Consider the following 23113-nt stretch of genomic DNA (forward strand, 5'->3'; position numbering starts at 1 on the left):
AAAAAAAAAAGAAATTCACGCCTCCTCAGTATTTCTGTCCCTGGGATCCACATCACCAGGGGTCCTGTCCTGTCTCCCCTCTTCTGCATTCCCCATCCTGTGGGCCCAGAGGTGCCTCCTGTGGGGCACCTGCTGCCCCCGAACCTGCCCTCTGCTGGACCCTGGTTCCCAGTGGGCCTCGACCCCGTGCGCCCCACCCCGACCCGGGGCCCAGCCGGGATGGTCGCTCACTCTCGATCTCCGTCAGGCTCCGCTGGGCCTTCTCGGTGTCCTCCCGCTGCTTCCTGAGCTCGTCCAGCTCTGTCCGCAGGAACTCGCAGTTGTCAGCCGCCTGTCGCCCCAAGTGCTGCTGCTCGGCCAGCTCGGCCTCCAGCTCGCTGATGCGGCCCTTCAGCTGCAGCATGGCCCGTTGGCTCTGCGGGAGGGACCCGGTGGGCCATCTGGTCACCACACTTCCAACCGGCCGGGCGTGCAGAGCAGGACATGCCCAGTTTCCAGCTCAGAGAAAACCAGGTGGGCCTCCGCATGGTGGGTTCCTCACCCACAGCTCCCACCAACCACAGAGGGAGGATGGTGTCCAACAGCCGAGCGTCTGCACTGATGCGAGCTGGCCTCTCTCGTCATTATTCTCTAACGAGGCAGCCTAATAACTCTGTGAAGCACGTATGCTGGGGCTGGGCTGGGGCTCCGCGGTGGGAGCGCCTGCCTGGCACAGGTGAGGCACTGGGTTCGATCCTCAGCACCACATAAAACAATAAATAAAATGAAGGTATTGTGTCCATCGACAACTAAAATTACTTAAAAAAACAAGTATGCGGCATTATGTATTATAAGTAATAAGAAATGACTTAAAGGATAGGTGAGGATGCACGTGTTTTATGTAAAGCAACACCACTTCATATAAGGGATTTGAGCATCTACAGGCCTTAGTATCTGCTCTCTGGTGCTTGGGAACCAGTGTGCCATGGATACTGAGGGAGGACCCCAGAGGCCTCGGTTTCCTTGAGCACCTGGCTCCCAAGGTCTCAAGAGAATTGAGCCTTCTGGTCACCATGAGCCCAACAGGGCTGACCCCCGCCACTCTAACTAGGACAGAATTCCCCTGCCATTACCAGCTCCACTCATAGGACCTGGAAGGAGGAGGGAGATGCAGGGCCTGTCCCCTTGAATCAGTTTTCGACCAGCTTCGGGGCAGGAATGCTGTAAACCAGGTCCACACACAGGCACCGAGAGAGTCCCAAACCAAGCTCTTCCTGGGCCATGTGAGAGGAACTGGAGCCAGGTGGTTACCATGGCTACCCCTGGGTTTCACGGGGACCCTGGTGCCTGGCTTAACTGCTATCCTCAGGGCACGTGCCATGGAGATGGGGCCATCCAGGTGCTTTTGGCTTTGGCATTTCTACAAATTAACCTGCCTTAGGCTGTGGTCCAACTGGTATCGGGGGACACAGCTTTACACTGCAATGCATCATGTGATCAGGCCCCAGTACCTACCTCTACCTTCACGTTTTCCATCTGTGCTTTCAGCCCGCTGATCTCCCTGTACAGGGCCTCGATCAGGTGGTCCCTGGGGAGAGAAGGAGGACAGTGCTTCTGTCCCTCTTGCCAAAACACCAGCTTGGAGATTGGTGTGAGGGGAGGGGTTAAAAGCTGGGGCTAATCCGGGAACATTTCCTCAACACTGCCCCTCACACAGTCGACCTTCTGCACCTTCGGGCTCATCCCAAGAATTCAACCAACTGCAGATTGGAAACATTTGAGGGGAAAAAAAAACCACCTGTGCTGAAGAGGTACAGATTTCTTCCTCTTCTCACTCTTCCCTAAACAATATGGTATGGCAGTGATGTCCCCAGCACGTACATTGTATCAGGTATTTTAAGTCATCCAGAGAGGATCTATAGCACACAGGGGAAATGTGTAGGTCCTACGCAATGACCACCCGATTTATACAAGGGACTTGCGCATCTGCGGACCTTGGTATCTGCATTATGCTAGGAGTCACCTTAGCCCAATGTAAAGCCCACAGGTGCAGTCAGTGATCTTCTGGGATTAAGGGGCTGATCCTCAAGGGTCAAGACATTCTTTCTCTAAGAGGCTTAAGGGTGAAGAATCCCTCGGGTTGGGTGCTGCGGATACAGCATGGCTCAACTTAGTCCCCGCACGATGAGCCGAACGCGGCTGGGACTCACTTCTCATCCTTGCTCATGCCATTCTGGCTGTTGAAATTGAAGGGATCGCTGCTGAAGGAGCTGCCAAAGATGTCATCAAACTTGTTGTCAAATAAATTCTGCGGTGACCAAAAGGGAGAGGGAAATCAGAGACCAGGAGACTCCCACGTGTGGGTCAATGGTCACGTGCAGGAATGCTCCCTTTGTGGGACCTCCCCAGGAACCATGGAGCAGGCTAGCCTCCTGCTTGTATTCTGAGAAGGCTGAACAAAGGTGGGAACATCAGCCTCTGCCTGTAGTCCCAGCTACTCAGGAGGCCCAGGCAGGAGGATCTCTTGAGCCCAGGAGTTGGCCTCCAACCTATCTCAAAAATAAACGGGGTGGTGAGAGCCAGTGTTCTCTCCCACCCACATCCCCACACTTGGGGGCAACAGGAAGGGCCAAGCTTATCTCCCAAGGGTCCTCACCTGCTGGGAGGCATCCATGTCCATGAGGTCATCCTTTTCTAGGATGGGTTCACTGTCAGGGGATGAGCCCTCTGCAGGGATGACCACCACGGGGCTGATGTGTTCCGACAGGGCTGAGGCTCGCAGGAAGTTGGGTGGGTTCTGAAGAGGGAGAGACACTTTCAGCCTGCATTCACCTGACAGGCCCTGCCGGCTGCAGGCAGGACCGGGGGACCCCACAGTGCCAGGGTATGGACAGGTGTGCTCACCTCTGGCAGCTGGGGGATCTGAATGAGCCGCTTGAAGTACTGGAGGTTGCTGGAGCGGTGGAAGAGATCTTTCAACCTGGAGGTGGAAAGGGCCTTAGGGGGTACTGGGTGTCCCTGCCAGCCCCGGGGAGGGGACAGGGCAGCGGCCCCCAGCTTCCCTACCCCTACCCAGCCCAAGGGCACAGGCTGTCAAGGAGATGGTCTCTGTGGTGCTAGGAGTCAATTATGATGCTATGGACAAGGGTCATTTACAGCCGGTCCTCAGTTATCTGGTGGCGAGGAAAGAGTGATTTATATCTGGCTAAGGGTAACATCCAAAGAAATTGGCCTATAATCCCAGCAGCTCAGGAGGCTGAGGCAGGAGCATCGTGAGTTCAAAGCCAACATCAGCAAAAGTGAGGTGCTAAGCAACTCAGTGAGACTCTGTCTCTAAATAAAATACAAAATAGGGCTGGTGTGGCTCAGTGGTCGAGTGCCCCTGAGTTCAATCTCTGGTACCAGAAACAAATAAACTGATTTTCTCGAAGGGTAAACCAACAAGCTACTGGGAAGTGAAAGCTACTACGAAGCTGCACCCTGTTTTTGAGCTATACATTGTCTCCCTATTACAGCAGAAGCTTCTAGAGGGCAGGGGCTGATCCCTACTGAGCTGCATTTACCAAAGTCCCAGGCACAGAGGGATGTAAGTTGCGAAGAAAGAATGATCTGCCCGTACAGAGCCCTAATCTTGGAAGAACACGAACATGAAGAAACCAACTTATGATTTTTTGCAGTGCTGGAGTGGAACTGGGGACCTCGCAACTGCCAAGCTCATGCACAACCACTGAGCTCCGGCCCCGGCACTGGAAGCCAAGACTTCTTCCTTATTCTCAAATCTCTATTTTGAATCTAAATACTGAAGACTGAGAAACCTGACAGCTGAGAATGATATATACTGAGAGGAAAGGGTATTTCAGATCCTAGCATCTCTACCTAGCAGCAATACTCTTTCCCTGGCTCAGCCTCATGGATGAAAGCCCTGGGAGTCTCGTGACAGCCTTCCAGACCCCAAGACTTAGGTGTGTTCCTGTGACATTGCTGCTGCCTGTGTGTGGAAGAGGAGGCGTGGTGTCTATGCACGGGAGATGTTGTCATAAGTTAGAAAAAAGCGGAAGGAAGTGAGGCCTGACCCATGTCCCCGTCTTCCTGGGCCGGAGCCAACAGTAATACTGACTACTGCTTTTGCAAGCTACCGGAATCTAACATTCCAGGAACTCGGCCCTGGTGCCTGTCTCCTAGGATTTCATAAGTCGTTCATTACAGAATGTGTACTCAGTGTTCCCCAGTGGAACAGGGGAGCCGAGAGGTGACTGCAGCCCTGCACTTGGCCTTCAATTGCTCCTGGGGAGCCAGGAAGAGAAGCACAGCGTCAGGATGCAGGAGTCATGGTCACCGATGAAGAGGTGAACCAGAAAATGCGAGAACTGGCATTGACCGTGCCAGGCCAGGGGACCCTTCTCAACTCCAGGGTCCTCTTGCCTCTGGACCCCTCTTCCCCTTTTCTTGGGATAATTACATTAGGGATGAGCTGTACCACTACATTAGTCACCAATTTTCTCCCCCAAATGCACCAGGGTAATTTACTCCTCAGCCAGACACGCTCCTCCTTCCCTAGACCAGGCAGCTCAGGCATCTGGCTTCTTATCTTGCAAATTCACCCCAGGATTTCTCGATACTCTGTGCTTGTTATGGATTAGATGTAAGGTGTCCCCCAAAAGCTCATGTGTGAGACAATGCAAGAAGGTTCCGAGGTGAAATGATTAGATCGTGAGACTTGTGACCTCAGAGTGCGCTGGTCCCCTGGTGGGGAGTGGTGGCTGTAGGCAGGTAGGCTGTGGCTGGAGGAGATGGGTCATGGGGGGCCGGCCTTTGGGTTTATATTTTGTCTGTGGTGAGGGGAGCGCTCTCTCTCTCTCTCTCTCTCTCTCTCTCTCTCTCTGCCTCCTAGTGCCACGTCCCTAGCTGCTCTCCTTCACCACTCATCCGCCACGACCATCTACCTCACCTCAAGCCCCAAAGAATGCCGTTGGCCATCTGTGGACAGAGGCCTCTGAAACCGTGAGCCTCCAAATAGACTCCTCTTCCTCTATTTGTTCTCCTCAGGTCTTTTGGTCGCAGCAGTGACAAAGCTGACTCAGACACTGTTTCCCGGTCAAGCGCTGGTCAGGCACTGGGGACAGAGCACTGGGGCAAAGGGTCCAAAAGGAGGGAAGCCACACCAAGAACTCGAGGGAAACAAAAGGGTGAGAACTTGGGGTGGGGTGAGGCTGGAAAAACAGGGTATAGGGAGGAAAGTCGGGAGTGAACGAGGGGACTGGGGATGGCCTTCCTGAGGAGGTGACAAAAGATGACCAGGAGCTCTGCAAGGAGAGGAAGCAAGCACAGAGGCCCTCATGGGCTTAGGAGCTGGGCGTGTCCCTAGGACTGTAGACCCAGAGGGGCCGGAGCACGTGAGGAACAGGGTGGAGGTCCAAGATGGCAGGCAGGGCTGGGTCTCACACGGCCTTGCAGACCACAAAGAAGGACTCAGGCTATACTCTAATGTAGGCAGAGCCATGGGGAGCTCTTGAGCAAGAGGGATGTTGGACATACTGTTCCATCTGCTGGCGAGGCCTGGGTTACAGAGGGGGGTGGAGTCGAGGGAGTCTGGTCAGGCCAGAGGGTCCTGGCGGGAGGCCCTGGTGCCTGAAGGATGCACTTGTGGATGGAGCTAGAAGTTATCTGTAGAGTGTCAGCAGAAGCCAACGGTGGACTGGAGTGGGGCAACGTGAGGACACGTGAGTTCCAGGTCTTGGGGGCTAAATGGACAGTAGCAGCGTTGACTGAGACAGAAAAGCCTGGGAAGAAGGTTTTTGTTTTTGTTTTTTGAGAAAACCTTGAGTTCAGTTAAAGATTTAAATCTGGTATCTAGGTGTCACATTGAGTATGTGAGATTGGAATTTAGATCTAAGACACATGTATTTAGGAGCTGTCTGAGTAAAGGGGGTCAGACCAAGTGACCTAAGGACAGGACAGAGAGATGGAGTCCTGGCATGGGGCAGGTGAATCTCCCTCTTCCAGGGGATTTACCAGGGTCTGGTAGGTGTGCTGCGGTCCTAGCTATTTTCTGTCATTTTATCTCCCTAGAACGCAGGCCCCACTGCCCCTCACGTATTTCACAGTGTGCACGTGCTTGGCCTGGATCCATCTTATCGCGGACTTTGATTTGCCTCCACTCCTGTTATTAGAGCCACTTACTTTGTGAACTGCTCCATGAAGCGGTCTCGGTGGCCCTGCAGAGTGTCAGCTGGGAGACCTGGAGGAGAGTGGAAGGACTGTAAGGGGGCAGGCAGGCCACATGGGCTCCGGATGGAGGGGTGGCCATCCTGGGGCCACTTCTGGTCTGTGACCAAGGGAGTCCCACAGGAGTGTGGGGACCCTTATCCTCCAAAGCTTCCCACTTCCAATTTGTCCTGGAAGGATGAGCCATTCTAGGCCCATTGTGAGGAGGCTGACCACAGAAGCAGCATTGACCTGGCCAAGCCCCGGGGTGGACCAGGGCAGATATGGCACACACTTGATCCACCAGTGTAACTCTGTGATTCTGTACAAGCAGCCACCTTTCAGGGACAGCTTCCCCATCACGAAGCTACCTTCACCTTCAAGACTGTGGGAGTCTGTGTGATTCAGCTACAGACCACAACTTGGTTTTCAGTCTATTTTAAAAATATCAATTTTAGTCATTTTTGAATGTGTGGGACATTCACTAGGTGTGAGCACATATCAGGCATGATCCATCGAGAGGACCAAAGCAGACAGTGCATAGAAAAGCCAGTCTGCCTCCATGGGCTTCTTCCCAAGAGCACTTGGTCCCAAGACCCCAGTCACATCATGGTAAAATAAAAATAAAAATAAAATAAAAAATAAAAAGGAATTGAGGGTCATTCTCCAAAAAATCTCACTAGCACTCAAACACTGTCAAGGTCCTCAAAGACAGAGAGACTGAGAAATTATCACAGCTGAGAAAAGCCCCGAGACACTAGATGGCTCCGTGTTATGTAGTGTCCTAGATGGGAGTTTGGACCAGGAGAGGGACCCTGGGTACCAACTGGAAATCTGAGAAAGCATGACCTCATTAATAAGGTATTGATAGTGGTTCATGAGTTGTGACAGGCGCATCCTGCTAACATGGGGATAGCAGGGGAAGCTGGGTATGAGGTCAACGGGAATCCTCTATACTGTCTTGATGACTTTTCTAGAGTTCTAAGTAAACATGTCTTAAAGTATAGAGAAGTCAAGTGTCTGCAAGTTGAAAATCAGAAATGCAAAACACTTCCAAAATGAAGTGACCTGAAATCCAAAGCCCTCTGAGGACTGCCGGGTCTCAGATCAAGGATGCTGGTAGTCCATGCCAATGTTCCAAAATCCGAGAAATTCCGAAACCTGAAACACTTCTGGATGGAGCATTCTGTATAAGAATAAGACCTGTGTCTTATACACAGACCTGTATAAGACCTGTGTCTTCCCATGTCCCTACTTCTCTCCTCAGCCACCCAGTTCCCCTGCACGTCCAAGTGGGTCTCACACATTGCCCTGCCTTTAGAGAAGATCTTTGAACCCCAATAATTACTTGCCTGTTCTCCTATCTCACCGCTCTATAAGAACCTTGTGAGGCTGTGTTGTGCGATGTGTTTTACAGCATCGTAGAGACGATTACAAGCTCACGGGCACTCGGCGCTGCCAAGCAACATCTCCCTTCACCTCTTGGGATCTAATTGACCCTGAGCTCCCTTCAGGTTTGGTCCACAGCCTTTCTGATCCCAGAAGTGCAAATTCAATCTCCCTCCCAGGAAACCACCCTGAGTTCCTCCGCGTGCTACTATTCTCTGACCTTTTCCTAACAATTGGACTCTGTGCTTGTTGATGACCACAGTTAGGGAGCATCCTTGTCCCATACTTCTAAAATGTGGCCTTCTGTGACATAAAACCCCAGGCCCGTGACACTTTGCTGGTGTCCGTGCATGTGGAGACTTTTCTTGGTTTTCCATCATGCACAGACTTTGTTTATACAATCCTTCATGGTGGCCACCCTGCAGTGGGGCGCGAGTGCCACAGGGTTACATAGGGACCTGCATTTAACGGTGCAGAACTGAACCCTGTTGGAGACCCCCTAAAGCAGACTGAGCCTGGCACAGACACACAGTTTCAAACAAGAAACACACAGGGCCGGGTGCAGCTTGGTGGTGGAGCAAGAGCTCGGCATGTGAGAGGCCCTGGGTTCCATGCCCGTCACCGCAAACCAACCACCAGCACACAGAAGCACGGAGGTCACAAGAACAGTAGCTTCCAAACTATGCTCTGCCAAGGGCATGCCAGGGATCTGCAGCAGGCAAGGGACAGCCCTCCATTTAGGTGAGCAGCTCTGTTCTACATATTTCTCCATAAAATTCCATCTGTACAAAGGATGATGTCATTAATGGTTTGGACATCGCTGCCTTGGCTCATACGGGGCAGAGATATGGTCCTTGTGTGGGTTCTAGAATACCTGATGTCCTTGAGGAATAGAGACACAGCACAGATGGAGATGAACCATCCTGGGACACAGCAATGGCTTGTTAGGAGCTGTACTTGGCCCACCAAAATTTAGACCCCTGTTCTTCCATCTTCCATTCTCTTTTTTTTTCTTTCTGGTGGTACTGAGGATGGGACCCCGGCACTCTCCTGTGCTGGGCAAGCACCCTACCACTGAGCTACATCCCCAGCCCCTTCCATTCTCTTGATGGCCAGGAGCTCCAGGCACTTTTGAAACAGAAGCGGAGCCAAGGGCATGCGGCCGGGCTGCGGTCTCCAGGGACCTCCCTAAGGGACGTGCGGTGAGGCTCCTCCCCGCCCAAGGCTCATGGAGAAAGATCCTGCGGGTGTACTCACAGGAGTGGAGTTTGAAGAGGAGCTTGACGGTGTAGTCATAGAGGTGGCTGCAGTCCAGGATGACCTGGATCAGCGGGGCGAGGCGGCACTGCCCTGCAGTGGTCACTGACACCGAGCGGGACATGTCCAGGGAGTTGAACACTGGAAATAAAAGGGGGAGAAAGCAACAGGGTGAGGCAATGGCAGGTGGCAGAGAGGCAGAGGAGGGCCCAGCAGGCAGCAAGGGCTGACTGTGTGGGCATCACTCCAGCTGACTCACTTAGCCCTTGCAGCACAGAGAGGGTGTCCCTGTCGTTCAGGGGAACCTCCATTGCTGGAAAGCCAAGGTGTCATGCTGAGAGTTAAACATGCACCAGAGAGCCCACGTGGCCACCTGCGGCTGGGCCAGGCGCCTCTGCCCCTGGTGGCCAAGATGCCTGGTGTGCAATGAACAGGCTCCGCTTTGTGCAGAGCCCCGTGACACCCCTGAAAGACGAGATCTGCTCAACCCTGGAGAGCTCCTGGGACGCCCAGGAATCCCTTCTTCCCGTCTCTGAGGAGCCTCCTAGTTCTGCCCCAAGTCAGATCAGAAAGGCACAGCTAGTATTTCAGCTCATGTCAGGCCGAATGGGGAGACGGGTCACTATGCCGGGGAGCTCTTGGGTCCATGGGGCCTCAGAACCCGAAAGGAGCTGACCAATCAGGCCGAGCCGCTTGCATGTGAACTTGGCCCGACACCTCTGGCCATCAGAAGTGCCGCAGGCCTGGTGGCTGGCGGTAGCCAGCAAGGGCAGAATGCGCCCAGCGGGAATCAAAAAGTGAAGGAGGGAATCTTTCGGCTGTGGCTTCCCAGTGGCTCGCCTCAGGGGTTCTTGGACCATTTCAAAGGGAGACCCTGGAGGACACAGATGCACCAAGCAAGGGTCTGGGGGCAGGATGGACCACGGGGTCAAAGGCTCATCGGGGTCATGGGGGGCCATCAGCAGACGTGCTGCCCTCGACTCCCCCGAGTTCTGGAGAGGAAGCTGCTCCCACACTTTTTGTTCCAGAGATCCCTCCATATTTATGCCCAAGTTCCTGATCCAGGTCCTCAGCTCGCCCCCTGGCCTGGCGGTCTTCCTTCCTGCCCAGGCTGCCCATGTCCCTGCAGGTGCTAGCCGTGGCAGAAACGGACGTGACTTTCCCTGCAGCTCCACGGAGCGTGGCCCTGCCCAGAGCCCTGCGTGCTCTTCCTCCTCCGACTGCACGAATCCCTGGTAACAGGGTTAGTTTGGCAAATGGAAAAAAAAAAAATCCCCAACTGTTCTAATTAGCAGGCAGCTTTTCTTCTTGACACAAATTACAAGCAGCTGCCGCTGCAAGGAAACCATCCTCAGGCTCCACTCTGGCAAGTACCCACAGCAGGTCCCTCTCCGGGGCTGCCCGCTGCCTTCTTGAGGCCTCCTGAGATGGCCCTTGGTGCCCAGCACCACCACAGCAGTGCAAGTGTGGATGAGAACGAGTGCTCAATCTCTTTGGGCCTCCAGAGGCTTCGCCGTGAAGCCCAATGATGCCAAGCGCACGCCTCACAGAGTCTTGTAATGTGCAGCGGCTCTTGGCTTTGACGCTGCCTGCAAGTCCCCATGCCCCTATTCTGTGTCAGCTGGTCTGGGCTAGGGTCAGGGCAATGGTAGTTTTCAAAAGCCCCCTGGGTGAATCTAACAGGCGACCAAGGTTGAAAACTGACTGCTGGCCTGGTGTGTCAGAACCCCTGGGGCAGACAGAATTCCACAATGACAGAAACGCTCTGGCTGCCCTGTCCAATATGCCAGCCACATATGGCCACTCCAAACATGCCTGAAATATGGCTCGTGAAACTGAGGACTTGACTTTGAAATGTTATTTAACTGTATCCAGTTTAAATACAGATGCTTCTCAGCTTAGGGTGGGGTTACCTCCTGATCAGCTGAAAATACAGTAAGTTGGCACTGTGGCTGCACCCAACCCATCAACATCGCAGCTCAGCCAGGTAGCCGGGAGTGCTTGGGACACTCACGTGAGCCTCAGCTGGGCAAAATCATCTAATACAGAGCCCATTTGATATGAAAGTGCTGCATATCTCATGCAATTTATTGAACAGCTGTTAATTTCAGGTATTTTGTGACAGTGGAGAAAAGGTGACTAACAAAGCCACACTCAAATCTTGCATGTTCAAAGCCTGGTGCAGTGGCCTGTAATCCCGGTCACTTGGGAGGCTGAGGAAGGAGGATCACAAACAAGTTCAAGGACAGCCTCAGAAGCAACTTAGTGAGGCCATTTCTCACAGTAAAGACTAAAGAGGGCTGGGGGTGTGGCTCAGTGGTTAAACACTTCTGGGTTTTGAATCACCTGTATGGGTCCTTCCCTCCTGAAGCTAAATAATCATTAGCCACAGCAATTAATACTTGTTCATGTACCTTTACGCAAATAGTTATGGAGCATATAAAAATTACTACTGAGGGCTGGGTTTGTGGCTCAGAGGTAGAGGGCTTGCCTAGCATGTATGAGGCCCTGGATTCGATCCTCATCACTACATAATAAATAAATAAATAAATAGATAGATAGATAGATAGATAGATAGATAGATAAAAAGGTATTGTGTCCAACTACAACTAAAAAATGAATATTAAAAAAAAAAACTACTGAGTCCATCTACAGCACTTCCCTCCCTGACTGGGAGTGGCTTAGGGCGGGGATGACACTCCCTAGTAGGTGTTTTGTTTTTAGGCCTCTGCCCACTTCACAGAAGGCCCTGCTCAAATACGTTGCCAGGAGGTTGGTTCCTTCATTTCCCCAAAGCCAGCTCCCCAGCGTCTCTGGTGCTTCTCGGCCCACATCCTGTGCTGAGCTGACTGGTCAAAGCATCACAGACTCTCAGACCCGTCACAGGCTTAGACCAGCACTGGGACACAACAGGACACTGGGACACATATGCTGCACAGATGAGCTCACTGAAGGGAGCAGACTTCAGGTGAGTCAAAGCCCTACATGCCCACTGGCTGAGAAGGCTACCAAGCCCAAGCGAGAATGCCTGTCCTCTGTCAGTCACCTGCTGAGAACTAGCTCAAATTTTAGCACATCATCCTCTGTCTCCCAGGGAAAGGAGCCTGGCTGGGAGGTGAGGGGGACAGAGACACCCAGAGGAGGGAGGTGCTAGCAGCTGAGGGTCTGGGGGTCCCAGAACTCTGGGCAAGGTGGTCAGCTGCCCCCAGTAGCAGAGCAGGATGTCCTGGGTGACAACCTAGCTTGACCCAGTTTTCCCAATGGCTGCCAATTAAACAGCAGACACAAGGCCTCCTCCTGGGAAGGAATCACCTGGGTCACAGCCCAGCTTTGATGGCAGATGGATAGGGCCAAAGGACAGCGGGGCTGTGGCCACAGTCCACTGGCTGTCAGAGAGTAAGACCTGTCTTTGGGGTCTTGGTGGCCTGGGCTTTAGGAGGGAGGCCAGCAGCATGTTTTTTTCTGCTCTGATGTGACATCTCTGGCTTCACATACACAGAAGAACTTCAGCCCCTCCCTGAATTAAGAGCACAGAGACACGTGACATGAGACAGGGAGACAAGGGCTGGCCCCAGGTCCAGGAGGGCAACCAAGCTGGGAATCAGGTCACTCGGAGAGCCTGGTCAGATTGAAGGGCAGAGACTCACCAGTCTGGAAGAGGTTCAGTTCACACTCCAAGTAGTCAAACATCTCTACTGTTAGCTGGAAACTGACCCAAGAAGAAAGAGAACTTAGGTTCCAATCTTTGTGGGTGTGGAGGAGCCCAGGACCTGGGGCGTGCTGGGCACAGGCTTCACCGCTGAGCTACACCCCAGCCCCTAAGGCCAGTCTTTGACCTGCCCGCCCCCAGCTCCTGCCCCCACCCCAAGGCACACACCAGTGCACATGCACACGCACACGCACACGCACACGCCCAGCTGCAACCTCAGCTCTCGCCCAAATGGGCATTCAGGTCATTTGAAGACGAGGAAGGACAGAGAGTCCACAGTGACGTGGGGAAGGGGAAGGATGGGAGCCGCGCCGGGCTGGGATGTGAGGGTGAGGCAGAGGGGGCCGCGAGGGGTGCCAGCTGGTGGCTCTGGATGCACGAGGGAGGAAGGGGCCATCAGGACATCACCCAGGGGCTTTACCTCACCCCAGCCTCTGCCCCTACCATCAGGCCCTCTGTGACCCTAACGGAAAGTAACAAAAGACAAATATGGTCGCCTCCTGGGCCCAGGGCATGGGGACTGCCCCTTACAAGTTGTTGACGTCACTTTCTCCAGCCTCGTCCAGCTGTCGGTCGCTCATCTGAAGGTTGCACGGGAACCTGGGGTTCTGGGAGGGAGGTGGGAACCAAGTCAGAGGGCGGTGACATCTCCCCACGGCCAACAGAGCCAGCATCAAGGAGTCCCTCTGGGATGTGACCCCATACACAGACACCTTGACAGGCTCGGAGACACTGAGCACCCACTGCACCCTCCTGAGTGAGGGGAGGGCTCCTCCCTGCAATCTGTGCTCTGGAACATTCCATGCACACTCTCCCATGAAATCCTGAATGTGACAGCGCTTGCTGTCAATCATCCATCTGCGGGGAAGGAGTATTTATTCATCCCTGTCCTTTCTGACCCCAAGCCAGGCTTCCTGCTGTCCTTGCCATTTCCTGGAGTTGCTGCTCTCCGTTCAGGGATGTACAGCATCCTCTTCCCCGCCTTTGAAAACCCTCAGTAGTAAAATAAACTTGACGGCAGGAAGATATTATGAGAGGCAGCCCCAAAGTTGAGAGAAATCCTTCTCCTACCATGGGGTCTGTCTAGAGTGGATGGACCTGGAGAGCAAGGGGAACAGGCCAGAGAGATGGGGGGCCACCCCACCAAGGAGCTTCTAAGTTCCAGAGCCAAGACTTCAGGCTGCTAAGATGCGGACCTGAAATGAAGGAGGTGGGGCTGGGAGTCCGTCCTTTTTGCCTTCTCTCATCTCAGAGACCTCAGGAACGGTCCTCCTAGTGTGGTCCCAGCCCCATCCCCTACTGAACCCGAGAGGCTGGGGCGAGGCCAGTGCTCTGTGTTTCCTTAGCCTCAGGTGACTGAATGGGCGGGAGTGACAGGTGGGGAGAGGCCTGGAGGTGCAAGGGGCTAGCCACCTGCCAGACCCTACGAGGTCTGGATAAACTTCCTCAGTCTTCACGACGGCCTGCGAGGCAGAAACAGTGATTTCCGTTTTAGAACCGAGGAAACCGGGACTCAGCTGGATTCTCTTAGGCCAGGAGCAGAAGCCCCCACTAATACACTCCAGGTCAGCTCTGGGCTGCTCTGGGTGCAGGGGACACAGGGCAGGGATCGAGCAAGGTGGGCGGGGCTGTAGGTACAGGCAGGGAGCAGAGTCAGAGCTTGTGCAGGGTCTTGTCTCAGAGAGACCTGAACAGAGTCCAGAGCATGAGTCCCCCGGGAAGGCTCAGCGCTGCCGTTTCTATGGGTCCAGGCGCTCTCAGGCAGGGGACTTCTTCACAACTGACCCTATTTCAGCCATGCATTCACCTGACTGTGCCAGGAACACAGCCCCACTTAACCTTAAAACCCTGAGCTTGGGGCTGGGAGGGGCTCAGTGTTGGGCATTTGCCTGGCATGCGCGAAGCCCTGGGTGCCATCCCCAGCATGACAACCAACCAACCCCGAAGAGCACGTCAACTGTTTTTGACAGCTTGCCTGCGGGTGCCCCACACCTCCACTCTCCATCTTTCCATCTTTCCCCTCCTGCCAGAAAGACCCAGCTTGCAGCCACTGCAGGACGGGGCTGCCAAGGGCCAGGGCAGGCCCGGGCCAGACAGGACAGCAGGGCTGGATCGCAAGTGCTGGCTCTGGCTCCTACCCCCTGCGTTCCGTGGCACAGTCACAATATGCCGTCTCCTGCCAGGAAATCCCCACTGTGGCCTCGGCTTCCAGGCTACGCAGTGCCAAGGCCCCTGAGACAGGCCTGGATTTGCTTCCAGGGCTCCTCGGGGCACTGCCACCATCCTCGATGGCGGGGGCCAGTACGCAGGGCTCTCAGGCTGGTCGCCTCTCCTTTCCCACAGTGCTACCCACATGTCTGTCTCCCAACCTGCTGCTCTCCTAGAACTTCAGGGACTCCTCCGCTTTAACCGCCCCCGTCCACGAGGACACCGTGCCTTCCTCAGCCCCACTGAACAGGGCTGGGCTCTGTGCTCAGCCCTCCCAGGTCCCCAAGTGGCTCTACTCCACACTAAAGGGCTCTTGGTTTTCGATTACCCCGGTACTCACCCTAGTCCCTGGCACCTGGGTCAGAGCCGTCCCATGTGCGGAGTCCTGCACGCTGCCATATGACCCTTGACCACCTCAATTCCAATCCCTGTGACTCCACCCACCTGTCAGGACCAGCCATAACCTAGAACCGCCCCCCTACCGACTCCTCCCTCGCAGACCCTCCCTCTGGCTGCAACATCCGGGTCCTGGCCCTGCTGTCCTCTCCTGCCCTCATGTCCAGCTGGTCTTCCTGCTCTGTCTCAGGGAAATCCCACCCCGACATGCTCGCTCTCCTCCTGGCCTCTCTGGCCCCCTCTAGACATCAGGACTGGAGCCCTGTTCCCTCCTCACATGCTGTGTACTAGGACCAACTTGGAGAGACCCTCTCCTCACTTAGGCCGGCCCCTTCTATTGGGTCAGATCCCACCTAGGCTTTGGTTCACTCTCTCGTTCAGTAAGTCTCACTGGGCACGGTTCTGGGACAGAAGCTCAGGGGACTCCAGGAGGTGGACACCTGTCCTCTGCACTCCACGAAGCCCCAGTCCAGAGCACCCCGGGTTCTGCTGTTTTTTTCACTTCAGGGATTGAACCCATCCCCAGCCCTTTGTTGTATTTTATTTAGAGACAGGGTCTCGCTGAGTTGATAGGGCCTTGATAAACTGCTGAGGCTGGCTTTGAATTCACGATCCTCCTGCCTCAGCCTCCCAAACTGATGAGATTACAGGCATGCAACCCCAGCGCCTGGCCCGGTCCTGCTCTTGTTGACTTTCCCCCTCTGCCCTCCTGCAGCCTGGCCTCTCTTCATGTGACCCAGCTCTTCCTCACCGCCCCCCTCCCAATCTTCAGGCAGCCCCCGCCACTCTGTCAGTTCTAGGGGCCACGTCCCAATTCTGGTCCTCATCGGCAGCCACGTGGACAGCTGGGGTCTTTCTTTAAAGTCCACCTTGCACAAGGCCCCAGGAAGGACACCCTACAATGAGCAGATGGCCCTTTATAGCCAGGTCTCCCCTGGGTGTGGAGAAGTCCAAGGAACTGCCCAGGAGGGTGCCGAGGCCTCAGGGGCTGGGATGGCCTCCCGCAGCTGCCTGGTCCCTGGTCCTGTGCTGTCCTGCCCACGTTTCATCCTGACACAGGTCTGCTGCAGGTTCACAGGGACACCAAGTTGTTTCAGGCCTTGCATCCCTGGGTCTCCAGGCTCGCTCTGCCTCGAGTACCCGGCTGCTCTCCTCTGGGTCACCTCAGTACCCAGCCTGTGGCAGACTGGGGTCTTGGGGGAGGAGTTTTGTTGCAGGAGGGTGGGGTCAGGCCAGCCCCAGCAGCCCCACTGCAGCGCCCACCACCAGCCCTCACCAGCATTGACTGCAGAGAAGCACCCAGCCAGGTCCTCCCAGGATTCCTCACCACAGAGAACACTAGAGCCAAGGAGCCGCTGCTGCTGTGCCTAGCCACAGAGCTAGGGGGTGACGTGTGCTATAGTGGAGAACCCAACACTCCAGACAGAGCTCAGCTTACTGCCCGCTTACTGCCCGCGGCCACTGTCCCCTGTCCCCATCCCCATGCGCTGGTGCTGCCTCCTGCTGCTCTCCCCTCTAGTCTTACTGCTCGCACCTTCTCCACCTCGGTCACCTGCCCTAGCAAACTGGGAGACTCGCACAAGTGGGACACGACATCACCCTTCTCTCTTCAGGGCCTGACCTGTTCTGGCCCATGGCAGCCCCTGGGTACAGCATGGCCGAGGTGTCCAATGGGCCTGGTTCACATTCCTGCTCCATCTCCCCAGGACATGGTCACACCCACCATCACGCTGCTGTGGGGACTGGGTGTCGCACAGACAGGTTTTAGAGAATGGCACAGTATGCATGGGTCGACACTGCCCCTCGAGCACATGGGGACCACAGGGATAGGCACCAGGGGAGGTTCCCCTTACTCTCCAGCTCCCCAGCTGCTTCCTCTCCTACCTGGCAGCCACTCTGCTCCCACCACCTGTCTGCCCCAGGCCTGCCTCCAAGGCCCGCCCTCCCACACTGTGGCTTCCTATTTCAGGTGCCCTCCGCAGGCCCCTGTGGTCCTCAGGAGCACCTGACTTGGCTTCCACGATGCACCCTCTGCACACAGCTCTGCACCTAAGAAGGTTCTGTAGGGAGCCTGCAGTGGGGAAATGTGGGACCACTGCTTCCTAACATCTCACAAGCAAGCTGATGGACGGGCCTCCTCCTGTGCAAAACGGGGAACAAGAGGGCAGAGGACACACACAGTGCCTTGTCCCGTCACACCCCAGGGCCTGACGGTAGCGGCCCTATCGACCACCTTTCCCTCACACAGCGTGGAGGCAGGATGCACGCTCCCTTGTGCCCACAACATTCCCTGAGGTGGCAGGAAGGCCCAGCAGGACTCACCTTGGTGTGGAACTCCATCTTGGTTCTCAGCAGTTTGAGGTAGATGCTGCAGAGCTGTCCATAGCCCTCGCTCAGGTGGCCCTTCCAGGAAGAGGCAAGAGAGCAGAGGGTTAGCACCGGGCACACTGGGGGAAGCCTGCAGCTAGGGCTTCTAGGGTAAAGAATCTCTTTCTCTGACTATGAAAAAAACAGATGTCTATGGCAGAAAATTTTGGAAAATATAGAAAAGCACGTATACAAATTGTTTTTTTTTTTTTTTCCACTCAGGGAATTGAACCCAGAGATGCCCTACCACTTAGCCACATCCCTAGTCCCTATCATTCTTTCTGTGTTCAGACAGGGTCTCACTAGATTGCTTAGGGCATTACTAAATTGCTGAGGATGGTCTCCAACTTGCAATCCTCCTGTCTTAGCCTCCTGAGTCACTAGGATTACTGGTATGTGCCACTGCACCCAGCCTCAATTTATTTTTTCACATAATACTGCAATTTCACCCCGTTTTTCTTCTGTATGATCATTTTCAGTGATTGCCTAGTATATCATACACATGTACTATCATTTATTGAACAAACTCAATGTTTGAAGTACTTGAAGCCAATTCAAAAGAGCTGAAATGTGTGCTGTTATAAATTATGCTTCAGTGAACATTTTTTTTTCAGTATGATCTCATTTTATTTATTTATTTTTGAGGGGGGTGACATCACCCAGGGTGGTCTCAAGCAATCCTCCTGGTCTTGGCCTCCCAAACAGCTGGGCCAAGAGGTGTGTACCACTGGCCCCGTTTGCCATACAATACAAAATGTGAGGACTTCCTTTGGGTAAATTCTGGATAAGGATTTTCAGGAAAGGATTTTAAGTCTCCACTTGGCAATCCCACAGTAGTCTAGCCATAGGCTATTTCTTTCCTTCAGTCTTTCTGAGCACAGTAAAGTTGCTCTGGGAAGAAGCTGTATTAGCAGAGTGGTGTTGGCCACTCCCGGTTATCTGCAAACTAAAACTGAATAGCTGTGGCCCCCGCATGAGTTCCGACTCCAACATTTTCTTTCAAGGGTGCTCAGAATAAAGGACCTTCCCTGAAATGTACCTGAAAGGGCCTCCAAGGGCCAGGAGGGCCCAGAGGAGGTGACAAGTCACCATCAATGACAGAGATGGCAGCACTTACGTGACCTAATCTCCTAGGAACACTTCACACTTCATCAATTCAATTTTTAAAAAAGTTTTCTTTTTCTTTTTAGTTGTTGTTGGATCTTTATTTTATTTTTATGTGGTGCTGAGAATCAAACCCAGTGCCTCACACATACCAGGCAGGTGCTCTACCTGTGAGCCCCAGCCCAGACATTTCATTAATTTTCATGTAATGTTTATTCATTTTGGAAAGATGGGAAATTACTGGAAAGTAGAAAAAGAAGCAAAAATATTCTCATTGTCAGAGATGCTTTAACATGAAAATGCACAAGAACCAGAAAGTAAAGCTGGTTCCAACTTCCAGATACTCTTAGTTCAGGGGAAGAGATGGAAGTGCATGACAGAAGGCCTCAGGGATCCCAGGCTGGGTAACCAGGCAGCCAAGTACCAGGGTGACCTCTCACTGAAAACCACCAAAAATATGGGCAAAATATGAAGACCTTCTTTTTGAAGGTAAACAGCCAGGGTGGAAGGGGGTTAGCTGGACACACACACACACACCCGGTGACCAGCACTGAGGCAGTCCTCTCTGTGAATTGTTAAGAAAACCCTGGCCCCGACAAAGCCTTGCTGTGATCAGAGGGAAGGAAAATCCACTACTGGGGATTGGATTCCTCAAGGGATCTTCCCAGAACTCACAAAACCTGAAGCTGAGAATTGAATTTACAGTGATCTCAGTGGGAGCAAATAACCAGCTCTCTCTGGAGGAAGCTGCCTTTGTTATTGACTTCAAAGAATTTTCACAAATAAGATTGCAAGGAAAATGAGTACTTCACCGTGGAAAATAACTAAGAAAATATATGTCATGCGCAAAATCCACCAAAAATGCCATTTGGCAGGAACAGATCTCTGAGGACTTCAGAAAACGGAATCATGAAATGTGAGATATGAAATGAGCACGCCTAACATGTCTAAGAAGTAAGAGGGTCCACGCTGGGCAAGGGAGACCGTAAAGGGCACCCAACAGAGTTTTCCTGGGTTTTTGTTTATTTGTTTGTTTTTCCCAGCACTGGTGATTGAACCAGTCCTGAACCAGTGGGTGCTTAACACTGAGCCAATCCCCAGCCCTGTTCATTTTTCACTCTGAATCAGGGTCTCAATAAGTTGCTGAGTCTGGCCTTAAACTTGCAATCCTCCTGCCTCGCTTCCCGAGTGGCTGGGATTACAGGCATGCGACACTGCACCTTGCCCAAGCAGATTAAAAAGAAAACAGTATTTCAAGAAATAAAAACCACACTAAAACTGAAAACCTTATGGAGAGGTTTAACAGATTAGCCCAGGTAAAGAGGGAACAGTGCACTGAAATCCAGAGGATGGAATTATCCAGAATGCAGCAGAGACAAATAGGTAAATAAATTCAAAACAGCAGCTCAGAGACATGGAGAGAGACTGACAGGTTCTAACTGAGGCGCAGAGGAAGACGGAACAGTGCAAGGGCAATGTTTATAACGACATCGAGAACGTCTCATAACTGAGGAAAGATGCTAATCTGAAGATTAAAGAGGTCCAAAGAATCCAAAATAAATTCACCCTTAAACACGTTCTAAGGTCTTTAAAATGGCCAGAGAAAAATTACAGATTAGCTGTGAAGAAGCAACAGTGAGTTTCACAGATGACTTCAAGAAAATAATGGAAGCCAAGAATCATGGAAGGGTAGCTTGAACAGCATTCTCCTGTGCCGAGAGAAAATAACTGTCCCCCTAAAATCCCAAACCCAAAGAAGGTTATCTTCATGAATGATGCTGAGTCAGGACATTCTCAAAAAGCAAAAATGTATGCCACCAGCAGACTCTCTGATAGAGAAAGTTCTGAGAGAAGTAACTCAGGCAGAAAGTGATCCCAGATGAAAGATCAGAGGGTTACAAAATGAAACAAAGTAAAACAATATGGTATAGGGCTTAAAAAGAAAAACAACCAGAACTAAAATAGCATAAGGGTCAAAGGAGTGTATTTTATTAAAATAGGCCAGGGTTGTGGCTCAGTGGCAGAGCACTTGCCTAGCATGTGGGAGGCACTGGGTTCAATTTTCACCACCACATATAAATAAAACAAAGGTCCATCAATAACTAAATAAAAAATAAATAGTCTTAAATTCTTTGTATTCCACAGGAAACAGGTACAGGTATGAAACTGAGACCTCGATCAACTAAACAAGCATTTTTTAATTATTAAAGAACATACGGAATTATTTAAAAAGTAGAGGAAAATTTTAACCTCTCAACTAGTAATGAGAGAACCCCAATCAATCCCTAAGAAAGCAATGAATGAGAAAAACAGACTAGGAACAGATGGGACAAAGGGAAGCACAAAGTAAGCTGGGAGATGAAGTGGCTGAAAGCTAAGCTACACTTAGCTCTGAGGCCAAGTGCACACTTAGCCTGAGCATAGCCCAGGGTCCAGTCCACAGCATGGACCCCATCCCCCAAGCCCCCAAACATCAACAACAAAAAGTTAGAAAATGCCATTCTAATTATATCTTATATTACAATAAATGTAAATGTACCAAATGTCCAGTTAAAAGACAAAGATTGTCAACTTGAATTAACAAAAAAAAAAAAAAAAAAAAAAAAACCACCAAAATCCTTTGTGGTTAGCCTGGGCAACACAGTGAGACCCTATTACCAATAAAATAAAATAAAATCCAACTGAATGCTACCCACAAAGGATAGTCTAAGAAAATGAAAATATTGGAAAGTTGAAAGTAAAGGGTGGGGAAAGATATGCCAGGCAAATTCTACCAAAAAGGATAAGGACCTAAGCTTTACATGCCATAGGGAGAGCTTCCCAATATGCACTTGGGAGATCTGGGGGCCACTCTCAGGTTGTTCAGGTAACTCCCCTTGTGACTTCTGGATAAGGGGCTTCCCTCTCTGAGCCTATATTCCTACACTTAAGATAGGTAAGCTGGACTGTATAATCACTAACATCTTGTGAATGCAGAGAGATACAGATAAGGCTGAGCAAAAGGCTAAAATAGTAGTTCTCAACTGGTGGGTGTAAAAGCGTTTATCAGAATCAACCAGGGAGATTTTTCAAAATGCTGACTCCCTCCCACATATATCCTTTGATCAGCAGAATCCAGAGGGATCTGGGTGTGTATAGAAACCCGTGTTTTTTTTTTTTTGTTTTTTTTTTGGTATCAGGGATTGAACTCAGGGGCTCTTAACTACTGAACCACATCCTCAGCCCTTCTTCACATTTTATTTAGAGACAGGGTCTCACTGAGTTCCTCAGGGCCTTGCTAAGTTGCTGGGGCTGGCTTTGAACTAGAAATCCTCCTGCCTCCCGAGCAGGTGGGATTACAGGAGTGTGCCACTGTGCCTGGCTACAAACACTCTTTCAGTTGATTTTGAGATTGCCACCTACCTCCCCAGTCATGCTAACGCATTGAGAACACTCAGACAGGAAAGAAAAGGCATTAGCAGTAAATTAAATTAAATTAATTAAGAATTAAAAATGCTAATTCCCAACAGAAGGAAAGAAGTCGGAATCGTGGTATGTCCCTGCTAAGGAATGCCAACACCCGGACAGCTTCAAGACATGAGTTCCCTTGGCAAGAGAGGCTCCCAGACCTTGGAACTTTTCTGCAGCTTCCTGGTACCCAGGCAAGAGAGTGGACATTGTGGTACTATTTGGGGACACTTGTACCTCCTCCCTGACATTCAGGAAGAAATCCTAAACAAGTTGAAAGAGCCTGAATCTGTCCATCCCATGGTCCTTGCTCTGTAGCCTCTGTGGAAGGAGCAGGTGCAGCTGGTGGCCCCAGATGCATCTCCAAACTCACCCACATCCTGCTCATGTCACTCAATTCACTTTTGTATCTCAGAGAGTCCTTCAGGACCTGCGGAGGGAAAGGAAGAGCCGTGAGCGAACAGATGGGGCGGCCAGAGGACGCTGAGACTGGGCCTGGGAGGAGAGTAGAGCCCCACTGGAAGGCATCCACCAACCTCTCGTCAGTAACCAAAGGCCGAGAGGAGGGAGCCGTGTGGCAGTGGACCAGCTTGTGGCCCAGGCGCTTTACCCATGGGGTGCCCAGCCTCCCCTGCAGCCCCAAGGACTCACGTTCGGGTGTCCATCGCGGAGGACCTTGTGGAACACATGGCAGAACTTCCAGCAGAGCATGGCGTTGCTGGAGAGAGGCAGCCGGTTGACCACAGACCAGAAGGTCTGAGCGCCTTTCTCGTGGTGGGTGCCCAGGATGCATGGTGAAGGGGTCATGGAAAACAAAGGCACGAGTCCTGCCTCGGAGGCTGCTGGCCACTATGGAGGGCCAGGCAGCCGCACGGCCATGGCCTCTCCACCTGGGGGACACTGCTCAGCTAAGCCCCCACAGACCTGGACATTCATCTGCCAATACAACGCCTTGTTCTGGTAAGAGGTATTTTATGAGGCAATTTCCCCAGGGATGTGTCTGGAGAGAAGGGGTCAGTTTCTAATTTGCAGAAATCATCCCCTAGTCCATGA

General features: G+C 52.4%; 1 protein-coding gene across 4 annotated transcripts in view; it reads right to left on the reverse strand.

The window, feature by feature from the left end:
- Window positions 1-23113, reverse strand: part of Hip1 (huntingtin interacting protein 1) — a 133812-nt gene that overhangs the window by 20403 nt on the left and 90296 nt on the right. For 3 of the 4 annotated variants that reach the window (XM_046422708.2, XM_046422711.2, XM_046422710.2), the window contains exons 3-14: window positions 22712-22854; window positions 22434-22490; window positions 17465-17545; window positions 13070-13146; window positions 12477-12538; window positions 8830-8970; window positions 6160-6217; window positions 2884-2959; window positions 2636-2776; window positions 2190-2287; window positions 1495-1567; window positions 232-415 (exon numbers count right to left, since the gene is read on the reverse strand). In XM_046422708.2, the coding sequence (XP_046278664.1) occupies window positions 232-415; window positions 1495-1567; window positions 2190-2287; window positions 2636-2776; window positions 2884-2959; window positions 6160-6217; window positions 8830-8970; window positions 12477-12538; window positions 13070-13146; window positions 17465-17545; window positions 22434-22490; window positions 22712-22854 (1191 nt within the window). The remainder of the gene's footprint in view (window positions 1-231; window positions 416-1494; window positions 1568-2189; window positions 2288-2635; window positions 2777-2883; window positions 2960-6159; window positions 6218-8829; window positions 8971-12476; window positions 12539-13069; window positions 13147-17464; window positions 17546-22433; window positions 22491-22711; window positions 22855-23113) is intronic. The other variant, XM_046422709.2, reaches the window with a different exon arrangement.

Source organism: Marmota monax, unplaced genomic scaffold (assembly GCF_021218885.2).
Source record: "Marmota monax isolate L192 unplaced genomic scaffold, Marmota_monax_Labrador192_F-V1.1 WCK01_AAM20220418_F8-fsc00237, whole genome shotgun sequence".
NCBI lineage: Eukaryota > Metazoa > Chordata > Mammalia > Rodentia > Sciuridae > Marmota > Marmota monax.